This window comes from Diachasmimorpha longicaudata, chromosome 3 (genome assembly GCF_034640455.1).
Source record: "Diachasmimorpha longicaudata isolate KC_UGA_2023 chromosome 3, iyDiaLong2, whole genome shotgun sequence".
NCBI classification, from domain to species: Eukaryota; Metazoa; Arthropoda; class Insecta; order Hymenoptera; family Braconidae; genus Diachasmimorpha; species Diachasmimorpha longicaudata.
In genome coordinates this window covers 8,952,952-8,969,735 of record NC_087227.1, presented here as the reverse complement: position 1 = coordinate 8,969,735, position 16,784 = coordinate 8,952,952, and the positions used below count along the sequence as shown (strand labels likewise).

General features: G+C 38.2%; 2 protein-coding genes across 5 annotated transcripts in view; one reads left to right on the top strand and one right to left on the bottom strand.

Annotated features, from left to right (window-relative positions):
• Positions 1-47: 47 nt before the first annotated feature.
• LOC135160020 (serine/threonine-protein kinase D3) lies at positions 48-6,336 on the bottom strand. The gene is made up of 9 exons (XM_064116150.1): positions 5,881-6,336; positions 5,049-5,336; positions 4,242-4,859; positions 3,825-3,985; positions 3,692-3,753; positions 2,838-3,289; positions 1,754-2,500; positions 1,514-1,599; positions 48-1,440 (listed from the first exon to the last, which is right to left on the bottom strand). The coding sequence occupies exons 2-9, from the start codon at positions 5,311-5,313 to the stop codon at positions 1,327-1,329; spliced, it is 2,505 nt and encodes an 834-aa protein (XP_063972220.1). The 5' UTR covers positions 5,314-5,336; positions 5,881-6,336; the 3' UTR covers positions 48-1,326.
• Positions 6,337-9,709: 3,373 nt separating this feature from the next.
• LOC135160002 (protein rhomboid) overlaps positions 9,710-16,784 on the top strand; it is a 31,012-nt gene continuing 23,937 nt past the window's right edge. Inside the window, exon 1 of one of the 4 annotated variants that reach the window (XM_064116118.1) lies at positions 9,710-9,788. Coding sequence is in view for 1 of the 4 variants with exons in the window: in XM_064116115.1 (XP_063972185.1) it covers positions 15,137-15,140 (4 nt within the window). In the remaining 3 variants the exon portion in view is untranslated. Of the gene's footprint in view, positions 9,789-12,596; positions 12,743-15,019; positions 15,218-16,784 lie in introns of those variants that run through there. The other 3 variants (XM_064116117.1, XM_064116116.1, XM_064116115.1) reach the window with 3 other exon arrangements.

Genomic DNA, 16,784 nt, shown 5'->3' with positions numbered 1-16,784 from the left:
TATTTAGCCCTAGTCTCCCCTATTTGTAATATTTATTCCAACATTACTATCTTGATGGACTAAACAGTATTTATTTATTTATTTATTGCATATTTCATAATAATAATAATTATGATAAAGAATATTACAACGTACTTGTACATTTTACATATAAAAAAACAGTGTATAAAATTGTATCAGATCCCACAACCAGTCGCAATTAGAAACAATAAAAATCAGTAAATCAATAAATCGAATGATAACCAAAATAAAAACAGTATTAATTGTTATTAAAAGCGAGTCTCTGCTGTTTGGTACGATTCAAAAACTTCTAAAATATCAAGTCGCCTGATTATCGTTACACAGTTCTCAGGGAATAAAATGAAAAAAAAACTTAATAAATAGCGTAATGGATGTACGTGTCCAATTTAATGCTGAATGTTTGAGCTCGATTTCTCATGCGCTATTTGAATATTGTCAGGTTACACTATCCGTGAATCAATCAATAAAATTTCTAATCTAAGATGGAATGCTATTCATGAATCGACAATTACTTCTCGCAGTAATTGGCCATTTTTACTTTGTCCATTAGCAATGTCTCCCTCAAATCCCTTTCATTATTTATACAAAAATTGCAATAAATATCGAAAAATCGCGGTAATTTACAATTCGCGCGAGCGAACAACAATGAATCTCATGAATTTTTAATTTCATCTCCCGACATCTCCATAATTAGATACATTAAAAGTCGAGTATTAGTGGAATGGGGAGAGAGTTCAGCATTAATATCTGTAACTTTTTTCTTCTTTACGAATGCCAGCCCTTTCACGACATTGGTAGTTTCATAAATTTTATCTGTTAAAAATAATTCATGCACTTACCCCATGGATTTCATTCAACAAAAGTTCTTTTACATTAGATGGAATGTACAGTTAGATTTAGAACATTTAGAAGTTATTAAGCATCAGAAGAAGAAGAAGAAGAACAGGAAAAAGAAGCAAAAGCGATGATTCAACTTGATAAAAATCTCTACAGGCCTTCGGGAATATTTTGTTGTCTACTTCAGCTACTCCTCAAACTCCACTATTGGTTGCCATCAGTGATATGGTATTACGAGTGTAGAAAACACGAATTGAACTATTGAACTTCAAAATTTGATACTTCATTCGTGAAATATTTGGAAATACTTGGATAAGTAGGAATTATTATTTTCTCTTATTGCTGGAAACTACTACTTCAGGCACGAATGAATCGTCGTATAGTGGCTCGAGCTGAGCGAGCCCAACCTTTGTGGAATGGATGTGAGAATGTTGAAGATTCGATGTTGATTTTAGGCAGGTAGTCGTGTCATGTTTGTTGTACCTCGTGTGCCAACCAACGGGCATCGTCACTCTCGTGAGTCAAGTAACGACAGCCTACTTGTGCTTCTAGTTGACGTAGATCACACCACGTTTGATAATCCTGGTGAAAGAATGAATTCAAATTTTATGAATGATTCTAGCAGATCGTATTGTATTGTTAGTAACATTTTTACCTGCAACCAAACGTGTGCTAGACTTTTATCAACGGTGAATCTCTTCCTCTGCTTGACTTGTAATAAATTATTAATCAAGTCAATAGCTACAAAAAAATTAAACAAATTTCCTTTACTGACAAAAATTAGAAACAATCAATTAAAAATTCTGGATCTTGTTAAAATATAATCGAGCATGGGCAGCTCATTTAGAATAAATCTGTAAAATTAATGACAAAGAAAATTAACAAGCGCATTTACCATCGGAAGATATTTCTTTCCAAGGATTCGGGGGATACATGAAGCCAGCGTTCTGAATTTGCTCATTAATATCCTCGTCCTCATTAAACGGAAAAGTTCCGCTCAGTGAAACGTAAACAATCACCCCAACACTCCACATATCAAGTGATCGATTATATCCCTTGTTCCTCAGTACCTCTGGTGCAAGATAGGCTGGAGTCCCCACGACGCTCCTCCTGAAGCTCTTCTCCCCAATGATCCTCGCAAATCCAAAATCACACAATTTCACTTGTGTAAAATCATTGTTGCTGCTGAGAAGAACATTCTCAGGCTTGAGGTCGCAGTGAACGATATTTTTGCTGTGCAGATGCTTCAATGCAATTAGAATCTGTGTTATGAGGAACTTTGTGATGCGCTCGCTGAGTCGTCCACGCTCAGAGTTCAGAATCATCTCCAGCATATCACCCTTGAGCTTCTCCATTACTACGAATATCCTTTCTGGAGTTTCGAACATTCTCTCGAGATTGACAACACCGCTGTGTGATAAGTTCTGTAGGATTGCCACTTCGTTTTTGAGTTGTGCCTCTTGCTTCGTGGGAAATCGAAGCTTGTCAATCACCTTAATGGCAACTGCTCGACCAGTTTTGCGATGAGTGCCTCCGTAAACAATCCCAAACTGTCCAGAGCCGAGTACTTCGTCGGGAAAAATTTGGTATATTTGAGACATGTCCGTCACTGTGTCTTCGGGTTCACTCGATTGAGTTTCGCCTGGAAGGTTTATCGAAATGATAGATAATGGAACAACGGAAAGATATTATATAGAGATAATTCCGTTGGGAACATTAGCGACCAGGCGGATAAGAGAATATTCCTCCTGGGAAATTTGGTATTATTTACTTAACAGAATAAATTCGAAATTTTATTATCCACTATTTTACTGCTTTTCCATGTGGGGTCATCCCTAGTGACAATTCCAAATCGGGAGAAAGGAACCTGCGTTATTGGGACGGGATGGAAAAATTAACAAATGACTGAAGACATAGATGGGATTCGTCAATTTTAATTATTCAGTTTGATGCAATTAATATCATTCAGTTGTACTTACTGGCATTGGAATTATTGGTAACAGGCATTAAAGCGTGACGAATACTGGTCTCCCAGGATCTGGCCAAATGTGCCCCAATGCCACTCTCAGGCGGTGGTAATTGTGCATTAGAATCCATTTTGAGTGGATCTTCTCCGACATAGTAATCCACATTTGCTGTTCGAAGCTCGAAGCAGTGATTCGATTCAGGTGATATCTGAGGCCTCACCGTGTCTATTCCCAGTATCTCAGCCAAAGGTATTTCTTTGTAGTATTTTGATCCCGTATCACTTTGGAAAAGCATTATTGCTTTCGAATCGAGCCTCCAGTAGTGTCGGCGCTTCATTCGATCACGGTTTGTGAAGTGGACCATCCATCCTTCCTTCAACACCTTTGAGCCCCGGCGCTTGGTGTGCTTTATACTCTGAACGATCCGCATTAGAGGAATGTTGTTGCTGGGGCTTGAACTACAACTGAAAGAAAACGATCTTTAGTCTAGAAGAACATATGAGTTTTATCAATCGTATGAGAATCACTTCTAAAACTCTTGAAAATATCTTCAGAACTAGTTGAATGATCTTAATTTCTTTGTTCTCAACATATTTTTTTGCATAACTTTAACTGTAGCCTGAGCGCGAATCGACTCGGCAACTGAAAATTTGAACAGGAAAGACAGAACTATTCATACGATATATTTGAACCATTGTAATTTTTATCGCACCCATGAAGATGGCAGTAAATATCTGAAATGTTGGCTGTTAGTGTTGTAAAGCTATAAACTTTTGTGACATTCCGAAACCGTTCGGAAGTCTGCAATCAATATACCGATGGCAAAAAAAATATAAGACATCACTCAGTGACAAGGCAAAACTCACCTAGAAGGTTGAGACTTGCCACAGTCGTCCGGAGATCCGTCATCACGACTGGGCACCTGATTCTGCCAGGAAAAATTTAAGTGAAAAACCATCATTGACGTGCATGAATTATCCCTGAATTAAGAACACTCACATTATAGTCGCCATTGACCTGATTTTCCTTAGGATCCCCGTAAAAAATGTGCGATGCTCTTGGCGGAGACTCCGCATCACTATCTCCATCCCCCTCTTCATTTCTCCCGTCACATCTGCTCTCTGGCTCACTGCCAACATCACTATCTGCGTATTCGTTACCTGCTCATAAATGTCACCATTTCCTTACAAATACGGAAAAGCCACTCGGATGAAGTGAGAAGAAAATGTTCCAACAAGGTTTTCAGGCAGATAAATCGGTAAAAATATTCATTTTGAAAAAAAATCTCACATCTCCTGACTGTATTGATACATTGATATCGCTACAAAACTCTTCAAACGAATTGGATTCTTCTTCTTGATCTGAATCTACTGTACGTCTAAAAATTTTTAATGACATCTCATTTCGTCTCCTCACCTCCAAGATCCTTAGGGTTCTCTCCAGTGCAGTCCTTGGGTATCTTCTCAATGCACTTTTTATGGGCATTGTATTGGCAATCCTTGCATTGCAGTCCCTGCTTGAACAGTCCGCGCAGCAATTTTTTACAATGGCCACAAACAGTCGGTCTCGTATACGAGTGTAGAACAAAAGTATGTGGAATTTTAATTCTCGTCGCCATTTCACGCTCAATCCATATGGGCCTTCCACCGAGCGAAGGGGAACGTGATTGTTTCGGTGTTATTATCGATGGTACTGATAAATTAGTATTGTTGCAACTTGTTGTAGACGATGTACCAGCACTCTGATTATCGTCACTAGCACTCGTTAAACTGCTTGTTGAGCCTTGGCTGGGGGATCTTGGAACATTTAGCAGCGTTGAGCTACGTCTGCGTCGGTTGGGATCCTGCATGCAGTTGTTGGGTACCTTAATAACGCAACGCTTGTGGTAATTCATACCGCAGCCCTCGCACTTCAATCCCTGCCTGACAAGTCCGAAGAGCATTTCCCCACAGAAATCACAAAATGTTGGGGCTTTGTAGGAGTGAACAGCCAGGGCGTGTGGCCGAACGACGATCTCCTCCGTTGGTACTTGCGCTGAGAATATTATAGAGTAAATTTTAATTTCATTAAGAATGGGGGTTTCACCCAAGGTTCTTAGATCCTTTTAATTAGCCCAAAAAATATCAAATAATTGTACCTCCCTTAAAACTTTCCCTTTAATAAAAAAATGGTCGAATTGGATCATTTATTCCTGATTCATATTATAGAAATGAAAATAAATACCAGTGAGTACAATCTCCACCAGTGTCTCATCAACAACTTCAGTAGCATTTGTAATCAAGTGTAGTATATTCGTTGAATTATAATCATGCTTGAACAGCAAGAGTCTCTCAAAGAGCTGAGTGAGTCCGTGATCCGGGCACTTGTTATTGATAAAGTCACAGGCATGTTCCTTGAGTCCTTTCAGTGTTAAAGTCATTGCCTCGGCACTGACAGTATCTCGCAGTAGTCCAAATTGAAACAAAAATGTCACCTCTGGTCCCTCCATGATTGCACTGGTGTGAGAAGTCACTGAAGAACAGGGGGAGAGAAGGAGCAATTAATTTTATAGAAAATCTAAGTCTGGAGGAGTCGGTGACAGATTCCGTTGCGTGACTCCTTTATCAGTGATGAAATTCGGAGATCGCATTTTTCAAATAAAAAATGAAAAAAGCCCTCGTTTCACTAGCAAGTATAGATAAATTTAATATAAAAAGGCATCCATTTGAGCTATCCCTAGTGGAATTCAATCAATACTGTACCAATAAAGAAGTAGGGACTTTCAAAAGACTATTCTTTCGTTGACAGCTGCTTAGAGGGATTCCAGCACAATGCTAGCCTTAAAAACTCGATAATTTACTACACTGATATATTATTGATGTGTAATCAACAAAGGATGTTCACAAGACTAACTTATTGATTGAGGAAATATGCAAGTAGATATTAATTGTTTGTCTCTCTGTTGGGAGATAACATCTCTCCGTTAGCTTAAAATTCTCCGGTGTAGGTATGTGACACACATTAATCCATCCTACAATGACAGTTTACAGTTATACCATATAGATTGTGTACCCACCTCGTTTCCTCCGATCGCCAAACTCGTTTTTTCTCGTACTATTCAATCACTGGTGGGCTTTTATTAATAAATAATTCACAATGAATTATTTGATTATTGATCCCGCCTCCTCAAATGAGATATCCCTTTCAATTATCCCACGATCATTTTTCTCACAAAAACATAATCCTCCACTTCGATGAGACAATGAGTTACAGTGAAATAAACTGAGGTACTTCATTCGTAGACATTTTTCTCTCCAAAAAAATTGAAAAAGACAACGGGATATTTCGTTGACCTGGGGTTGCCGGACACCACCGTATGGTCCACGTATAGAGATGTTCATCGATAATCATGGAGTAGAATCACTGCAAGCACTGACTTGAGAAAAGCTCAACGTGAGCGGATGCCTTTCACGAATTTGAGAGCGAGATCCACCTTCAGGTTCTTTTTTTTTTCTCATTTCTCGAGTTTCCTGTGTCGGCTTGTACCGCTGCATAACCTGAGCTCAAGGCGATTTCCATGTGGGTGGGTGGCTTCTAAAAAATGACACGAGATGGTGGCAGAGGACAGTTCCGAATGGTCCTAGCTATAATATTTCCAAAGATATGGACAAAAACGTAACGATACCAAATCCGGGCCCGATTTGCTCTAGGAGGCCCAGGAGCCGAGAAAAACGAAAAAATCGATTTTAGAAAATTCCCGGACCCCTAGAAAAATCGGAAATCGTCATTTCAATTATCAACACAACCATGGTATTACTGTCTTATTGCAGGGTACGCTATGGACGACTGGTAATATACCTTTAACAGATAAAACTTCTGAAAGCGGTAAACAACGAGTCTGTTCGATTATCAATGTAGTAACTATTGTACCTGAATTTAACGAGGGTTATACCTTGCGGGTGTCAAAAGTCATGAGGCCCAGACTTTCTAAGGGCTGCACGTCACGACATTCCAATTTTGTAGGGATCGACCTTCGCATGGATCGGATCTGGCAGGGGTTCGACCTGGCGACGATGTCTCAGGAGTTCAACATCTTAAGGGTATCTCCAAGGGCTTCATCCTCACCCCTGCAGTCCTGCAAATCCTCAATTAGCAAAAAAAAAATGAAATAATGGATGCGTTTCGCTTTTGTCTGAAATGGAAATGACCATAAGGACATTAGGAGGGAAAAGAAGAAATTTCGTGGTTCATTCAATCGAGTTTATCCGTTTTCCGTTTCGACAAACTCGATCAAAGGACAGAAAGTTAATTTGAGTTTATTGCGAGAGGGTAGGGGGTTCAGGGGAAGGAGAATCGATTGAGTTTGAATATTGAAACGAGGTCACCCTATAGGAAGATCCGTCAATGTTTGAAAAGAAAAAATCCATGTCCGCACCACGTCCTTCAGTTGCGCACTCAACTGCTTCTCTATTTACCCTGTGGATGTTCCTCGCAGCTACCCTCAGGAGGGAATCACGTCCGTCAAACTTGATATTAACAGATAATTAATATGCAGTCGGTTAGTAGTTAAAGTACCTACGGCCACTGTCCCAAACTTGATCAATGGATAATGAAATTATAAGAGAGTTTCGCTTCCCAGAAAATTGGCTGCCAATAATGTTACTAATAATTGTCAAATATCTCCCCGGAATAGTGTAAATTGTGGAGACAAAACGCACCTGAGAATCTTTCATTTTTCTCTTTTTTTCGTTAATGAATATTCAGTGGTCTTTTACCTTAACCCAAGTCGCAAATACTCTCGGTAAAGTGTAAATTACAATTTTCGTCTCGGCTCACAATTTTAGAACGTACTAACGTATCCCCCATTCAGCCTTCTCAGGTATGTGAATATGAAACAACCCGCGTCGTATGGATAACCCTCTCCCTTAGCGCTTCCTCTCCCTTGGCCCTCAAAAGAGCCCAATCCTTCCTCTATACGACCCCCCAGCCGGGTTTCCATTGTGACCCCAACACCATGGCCAGATAAACTAAATGGATGATGACACCAGTGTACATAATACACTGAGTTCCGTTGGTTACACATTGAAACTAATGTTTAGAGAATGCAATTTTGTTTGCTGATGATCAGATTTATATCTCTGTATAATGAGTTATAAATGAAATAACGCTGAGATTCACGAAGATCAAATTAAAGGCCGTGAGGTTAAAATACGAGTCATGAGTACCAAAATAGGGGTGAGATGAATATATAGGGGGTGATATATTGATCTGATTTTCCATGATAAAAATATTAATTGGCTACAACTTTCGCTTGGCTTTACCCTTCCCACACTTCAACGGTTATTTCAAACATTTCTGACTGGGTTACTTCGAATATTTTTCTGGACACCACGTCGATAATTAAGGGGGTCAAATTTTATTGCTCATGAAGTTTAGATTAGCAGAATACTAACCCAAATGTTGACCCTCCACCGACAAACGGTTGCATTATTCTCTGTTTGCTCAATACTGGTACTATTGGTTACGATGAACGTGCCTGCATGCGTTATTAGTTCAACATAAACTTTTTGTGTGTATTATCCCACATCAGTAATCGGTTATCAAAGAAAATTATTGGAGATGATACTTCAGTAGGGGAGGTTGGGCAGAATTAATCAGGTGAAAATTGATGAGATAAATATTATCCACTTGAAGATAATTAATTCTTCGTTTTATCTCTGGTGGAAAAAATAAATTAGGTTGGGGAGAAGGCTCCGTGATGATTGATGGATCAATCGCGTTGCGGGGACGTTGGTTTCACGTTCGATGAAATTCAGTATTGGCCCCACTGTAGGTATACATTCGTTATGCAAACGTAATCACACCCCAACGGACTATATTGGTCGTCTGTAGAGAGAAACGCACCGGGTGGTTTCGATAACGGAAGCATGACCTGAACAAAAAATTATAATATAATTATCAATAAAAGACAGATAATTATAACTTGGGATAATTGGGATAAATTAATGGAGAAGTAGAGATGGAAATTAGAGGGGATTTTCAATTGTAAACGAAGATTTTCGAAGCGATTTCTCTTGTGAACGAGAGAAGAAAAACGTATCCTGGGGATTACAGTATAATCTGCGACGAATAGTAGTAGTAATCTCATCTCCATGGCCGAAAAAAAATTCCCCAGAAAAAATCTCTTATCGCATAAATGACCAGTGATAAAAACTTGAATCACAAGGGGTTTTAAAAAACGTAATTACTCTATTGACTTTTTTAACTAGGGTCGCAAAAGTAAATAAAGGAAAAAGAGGTCGCAAAGAGTGACACAAAAGGAATCCGACGAATCACAAAAATATAGGCGAGGGGATTTTTATATTGAATATTCTCGTCTGCGTCTGAACATGCGAATTTTTGAAGGAGAGCTAAACTGCTTGAACGTGATAATTGCCAACTGTCCATGTCTCTGTCGCGCTGTGGGATTGTTAATGAGTGTATCCTCGTGTCACGGAACGTTGGCCAAACCACTGACTGGGCTAATTAGATTGTAACAGTAGCACCCTCATTGGCACGATAATTGATCAAATGATTGATAAAAATTGAGTCATTGCGGATGGGCTAGAAACGTTCAGTGACCCCTATTTTTTATTTGCGTAGAAGTAAAAATATTAATTATAAGCTGACAGAAACTGTCGTAAAAAATTACTAGCAGCGTCGGAGGGGAGTTGCACAATTTTTTCCCCGAAAAATTCGATGAATCAGGTTCATAGGTAAGTATGGGGTCCCCTTTTTTTTTAAAATAAAACGTAACATCTTTGTTCTGTTAGGGAATATTGAAACATAAATTTGAAAGGGAAAAGACGATCCTGAACGAAATTCTACGAACTAAATTGAAATTTACTTACTTGCAGTAAATCAGCTGTCGATATCGACGAATCGTCAAGCGCAAGAGGAAATGGGCTTTCAAAGGACTGACGCCGTGGAAAAGAACAAAAGGCCGTGAGTATAGTTTATGTATCCAATAAGCTAGGATAATCAACTACCGGATTTTTAATTTGCGAGATATTCATATTTTTTTACTCTCTCACTTTAGCCCTAGCATAAACGGTTAATAGAAAAATAGGATATGATAGGACCAGGATAGGGACCTTCTCCAACCAAAATAAAATATTTGATTATCAGATATTAATCTCCACCCAATTTTGGATCAGACATCGAGAGGCAATGATTCATGATTGTACTTCTACACAACGATAAGATGATTTTTATCAAAAATTTTCTGCTTGTGCAATGCGTCCCTTCGGAAGGAATTATCAAACTCCTGGGGAGAAGAAATATTACAGGCCCATAACGTCGTCAAAACGTTAACGGATTAACGAGAGGAATGTCAAGCGGTCTTTTATGTTTATGGCCAATCTCCCAGATCACATACATCTCCACCAACTGGGGAAAGTTTTTTTTCTTCGCTGACTCGCATATCATCCAAGAGAGCAAAAACGCAAAAATATATTACAAGAGTTATGGCTCGGGAAATCCCCCGCATACTGGTCCACATATTTGGCCAGTGTCATTCGTAACTTGTGTGTCGACACACGATGGAAGGAGTAGGTGGTGAAAAAAAGTGGAAAGAAAAAAAAATCATAAATATCTGTATGGGAGGAAATTTTTAAAAGCTCTTCTGTTAATGGCTCCAGTGTCACCTTCCAGCGAAATTGCAATATGAGAAGTACAGGTAACTGATGGTTGGAAGTTTGTTTGGGATGTCCAGTAAAATCGAGCCGCGTTGTCATCACATTTTTTCATTTATTTATTCACTCGGAAATAATGAACAATTTGACAAATTATCAGCAATTTCTATGCGTTATTTAAGAGCGTGGGGTAAATTTTTCTGCATGAAAATTAACGCGATAAATTTATTCTCATTTATAATATGATGAGAAATGGATTTTATGTCTAAAAAATACGGTTCCTGAAAATTCCAATCAATTCCAGTTATTTATTTACAATGAATGAGTGTTTTCAAAGAGAATAACTCTGTGCAAAGTGCAATTTTAGTAACGATGAATATGTAATTTCCATCTCCGCGATTTAATTGACAAATTTGAAGTTGGAATACGCCAGAATCTCTATTGCAGTTTTTCTAAATCGTGAAATGAAGAAGAGCATGCTGCACCATACACCGAGAAAAAAAATCCAATAAAAATAATCACGAAAAATGTGAAAATGACCCTTTGATAGTTCATCCGCGAGGGAAGGGAATTTCAATAAAAAATGTGAGTGAAAATGAAATTGTACGAATTGCCACATAAATTCAGTAATTTGTTCCGTAAAATTTAACCATCCCTCCGATCCCTCACTGCTCTAGAGGCGACAAATTTTTCCATAATTTTTCCCGAACGATTGAGAAATTTCACGGAAAACAACATTGAAATAACTCCCAAGTTTCTTAAAAATTGTTAAACAACCTTCAAGATTTTTTTCTTCCGGATTCCGCGAATAATTCCGTAACTATTACTGAATATTTTCACCCATGCAGTCGACACAAGGGATGACAGCATCGAAGTAAATAAAATGGAGAAAACCCCTCCCACCTTCCCCCCACCCGCTGACATATATTGAAGAATAACCCAGCAGGAGTTAAACATCATCTACCCCTCTATCGCTTCCTCTGGCGTTCATATCCTCTTTAACCCGTTATCCCTCCCCCTCAACGACCCCAAACCCTCATCGTGCTTCAGGAAACTCGTCGAAACAACGGTGGTCGCCAAGGGGAGCACAAGTTACTTGGTCTTTGGCCACGGCCTAGGGTTTAATGGCCCCTCGAATCGAGTTTGTTCGCCCATCCCTCCCTCCCTCCCTCCCCCCTTCGCCACTTTTTTTTCTTTTCCCTTCCTTTCTTTCTCTTACGTCTACATCTTCTCAGCCCCATTCCACAAATTTCTGTCTCTTTCTCTTCATCACCGATGCCTTTTTACCCTCTTCCTCTGCTTCTTCGTCTTTCTTAAAAGCCAGATCCAATTTACTTGGAATCGCGTCACCCTACTCAGCAATGAGGGCGATTAATCTTCCTTCATTTCTCATGCAACTCGTCTTTGAGTAAGACGAAAAGATGGAAAACCAATGCTCCTTGGATATCAATTTTTTCGTACTCCGCACTGATATAACGTACTCCTTATCATCAACAAATGAATTCCATCCGTAGGTCCATTGGTGCCACCAGTCGTTCCACCCTTAATAGTTGACGAATGTCATTCGCAATAAATAAATCGCAGAACAATTTCGTCGCTCGTAAACGTCATTTTTGGAGGTTTAACTTTTTGAGGTGTGTTTTACATAATCGACAATTGCTGATATCCATCTAGATAGAATGATGTAATTTTCACATGCTGTAACATTTATGTATAATTACACTACCCCCGGCGTCAAGCTCCGATACAAAACAAATTGTGCGAGCTCATTCGACGTATAACGGAGTTAAACTCATGTACAATCATTTTACTTTGTCCACTTGAATATATGGAAAATTCATTCCAACCTCCGGCATTTTCTATCTCACTCAGTTATACTGCGTGCAGTAAATGTTTTTGGCATGTGCGGTCGATTTCAACGTGATTTGGCTGCCGAATAGAAATTTCCCAATCGCTTGCAACGACCCAGAGCCAATCGTTAGACCCCTCGCAAATCTAAACTGATTGACTTGTGTACTTCGACGTGTATGATGTGTAAAGAGTAGAAACTGTGTCGTTTTCAATGTTTCAAATTAATTTGAAGCCTCGTTCAGTGATAATATTGCGCTACACGTAATTGTATATATTTATTATAGGGCTTGATCAGGATTGGTCAGTCATTAGTGAATTGCACTAACAAAGCCGTCCGGAAAGATTACGAAAATTATTTGTCCAGATAAAATTTTATTAATCCACTTGCGAAGACTAAAAGAGAAAGAAAGTGGTGTAAGTAGTATAAAGTTATTTATGGCTGCCTAGTAGTGAGTAATCGTTGAAAATAGTGTAGAACTTAATGATGAATTAACTGTTTATCAACATTAATAACTCGAGGGGAGGAGAATTATTGACGTTTTGATTAGCTCTGCCATATGACGGGAAATTCATTATTTCTTGATTATGGTTCAGACGTAGTTATAATATCATTAAAATACACTCTCAGGAGGAGGAGGCAGGACCCACAGGGCATTTACACGAGATAGGGATATCATCCGAGTACTGTATACACACTCACACATATCCATTGTCTTTCTTCACATCTATTTTACCCCCTGACTTCCAGCAAAAACTAATGTCTGAATTTCATGCTCGAATTAAGACGTTTACAGCGCGAGAAATATTGCAGATAAATCACTAAAAAAATGTGAAATTCCCGTAAATTTGTGCCGTCAAATTCAGGAGATGTATACAGATGTGGGGCTAAAAAAGAAAATTCGGAAGCAAAGGAAAGTATTAAGCAACCGTCGCATGAACTCTCAATTACATAAATTGAAAATTTTCAACAGTTATTGTCGATTTATTTCCGCTCTTCAGAATTTCTCGAGGCATGCTAAGAATTTTTTAATCTTCTTCCGTAATTACAGTTCAATCGAACGTGAAAATATTTCTCTTGGGATAAAAAAGAAAGAAGGGAATTCGTCGATATACACGAGGGAAATCCGTGGAACCGGCTGGCTATATATAGGTATACAAAGGTGGCTAGAAATTTCGTTCGATATTATAAAATACATGGAGAAGCCATTACGGAAGTGAATATAAGAATTCTAACATTGAAAAATATGTACTGGAGAGGTGTTTCCCATCCTTATGTACATAGCATCGAAGGAAAAAATTAATTTAATTTCCGAGAGCTATTGATTTTTGGTGTTCGAAAAAAAGGAGTTGAATATGAGTCAACGAAGTTGTAAGTGAGACAAAATTTTACTTGACATGAAAACGTCACAAGGCTGAAACAATGCCGAATTTTCTGACCCGTTAAAACTCCCTTTCAGAACTTGTCACATTTTCATCTTATTTTCTCGACCCACAAAGAGAAAAGAGTAGAAAAGAAAGTGGAAAAAGAGGAAAAAAACAAAAGGAGAATAATACACGGGAGCCTCTGTTACTCAGTTACTTCAGTAATGACGTCATCTGAACGGCTGTTTGGATAAGAACAGTTTGTGAAAAAGAAAATGCTTTTGTGGCTAGATACGGTTAAACGAGGTAAAGAAAATCTCTCGTAGACGTATAACCGCGGGTTCTTTTCCAAGCTCGGGTCTTGATGCCTCGCAAATCGCCGTAGATAGTCTACCCTTTATCATCATCTTATTCTCATTTTTTTTGTTTTCTTCGCCTTTTTCTCGTACCTTTTCTTCCATCTGTCACGATCTTTTTTTTTTCCAAATTAACGCTTATTCCCAGTCCAAGTATATCTTTTATGAGGGAGGAGTAATGGGAGGTAAAAAAAATTCCCAAGATTTCCTGATTTTATTCATTGCTTTCGAATGAAAATATCGTTATCGTTGGAATTTACGGTTCTGATTTTTCATATTATATTCATCTGATACGATCAATAAAATCCAAATCGCTGCCAATTTTTTCTCCTGTTGTCGACTGATGAATTTATGGAGTTGGCAACGCATCATAATTCGATGCAAATAAATAATTTGTTGTCTTTATTTCAATGAAATAAAAAATGTCTCTGTATGCAGTACAACAGCAATTTTCCGCGTGTTTTCTTCAATTTCTTATTTAATTTGAAGGCGCCTCGAGCTATAGGGTATTGATTGAAAAATATTTGCACACGACGGTTGCAGGGAACCGTATTTCACTCATGTATATTTTACGATAACAGTATTTTCGATTCGGTGAGGGATTTCTAGTTCATTGGGATGGATTCAGACACAAATAAGCTGTGATGCGATTCTCGTTTATACGTCATGAAAGGCTTAAGGCTTAAGGCTTTGTGCAATGGGAGTCTGGTCTCTCCGGTACTGAAGGACCTGGAGGGTACATCGGCAACACATAAAGTCCATTGTTGGACCGAGAACTCGAAAAAAAATTCAATTAAAATACCGCTGTTGCTCGAAAAAGAAATCGGGGAGAATGAAAATTATCATCTCTGAAAATTTCAACTCTTTCGATGCACCGGCGCATGCGCCATAGAACGATGGGACCGACAGAGGAGTGAAAAGGATGAACAAGCCGGCGATGAATTCCACTGATGCCGTTGCGTCCAGTCCACGCGGTGACGTTAGATCAGACGTATGCCATTCGAAGATAATATCTGTTAATTCACTAAAAATTCGATTCTACGAGTAGCTGATACTCAGTGCTGAATAACCGCGAGTGATTCAATAATTTATGAGTGAGTGTTACGAAATTCAATATTAAATCAATGGCGCCATAATTGGTCATTTTCTATTAGTGTATACGCCCTAATTGGTATGTAAAGATAAATACACTGAATTATTGAGTTATTTTGTTAGCTGATGAAGTTTAAAATTCAATTGGGAAATTATTTACTTTTTAATTGAGCGATAAAGGGATGAGGATTAATAAATTCACTGATGTATTAAATATTTTTATAATATTTAGATGGCGGGAAAAATATTGTATAAATGATACAAAAATATGGGTATTCGTGTAGAGAACCTGCGGTTGTACTCATTTTCATCGATAAGTCAGAGGGAAAATTAAAAGGAAAATAAATTAATTTTCCTTCTGAATACTAACTCCTTTCTGAGGTATATAAAAATTTGCGAGTGGTTTTTTTTTGCAGTAAAAATGTACTCAAAATTATGCTGGGTACTCGTAACGAGTATTAAAATGTGTTTACATCAAAAGGTGAGGTAAATATTGAAGAATTACAACAATAACAACAGCTCGAGGGGTATTTTTTGCGTAACATAACAATGTAATTATTCAATTCTTCGTAGTTATGAATGTTAATTCAAATAAGAGCAACGAAAGATACGCGGCTTTTTTAATTAAAAAAACGCATGATAACTTTTCAATGGATAAAAAAGTGACGTCTGAGAAGAGCAGCTCTGCACATAGAAATTGCAATTCAGGTTCAATAGTTATTTGCCCATGACAGATCTCCTCAGCGATTCAACTATGCACTCGCTATTGTATTGGTTCTCAGCATTGAGAGGTTGAGAGAATAAAGAGGCGGCCGGGTTGAAGGGGTTAAGGGGATTCAGAGGTATGGGGAGGTAGTTACCAGCTTGATCCAACGGTGATTTGCCTTGATATGAGCTTTTGCGTAAATTGCACAGAGAACGACGGCGACTCAATCAGACAATGATTCCTCTCATTTCGAATTAAATGGCATTCAACACTGTAAGTCGTCGAAGTTTCACATGGGGGTGGAAAGTAATCAGCCCTTGGGGGATGGAAAGTACCAACTTTCTGTGTCCCGGGTGTGTGGAAAAGTAGATTTTTTTTCCAGAGGGTTTAAGTTAGCAAAAACAGTCATTACGTGCGTATATAGTATGAGTATTTTAAAACCGAGCGTCATAAAACTTTAACGAACGGTAATGAATTTGTATAATCTAATGGCTCATTAGTGGCTTTCGTGGTAATATTTGAAGTTTTAATTTACTCAGAGAAAAAATTATATTTACTGGTTATTTATTCACTCCAGAGATTTATTTATTTTGGAAGTATCTTATTTCTCGAGGGAGTCACGGGCTATCGTCGTTGGGTTTGAATGCGTCAGTTATATTGAGTGAACTCCTTCGATAATTAACAGCGAATTTGCATTCAAATTATTGCGAGTAAATATTCAAATGTACGGTAGTTTACGAAAGTTCTGACACAATCTGAACTTGCGTCCTGTGAATTTTGGGTCAGAACTTCGGAAAACGAATGAATAACTTGTTCTAAAAGGAACAAAATGACCAGCAGTAGATTTTTTTATTTTACGGTAGAAATAAATAATGAGACAGAGGTATTTTTTATAAAAATTTCGCTGTATCATTTTCAGTATTTCACAATATCTTGTAGC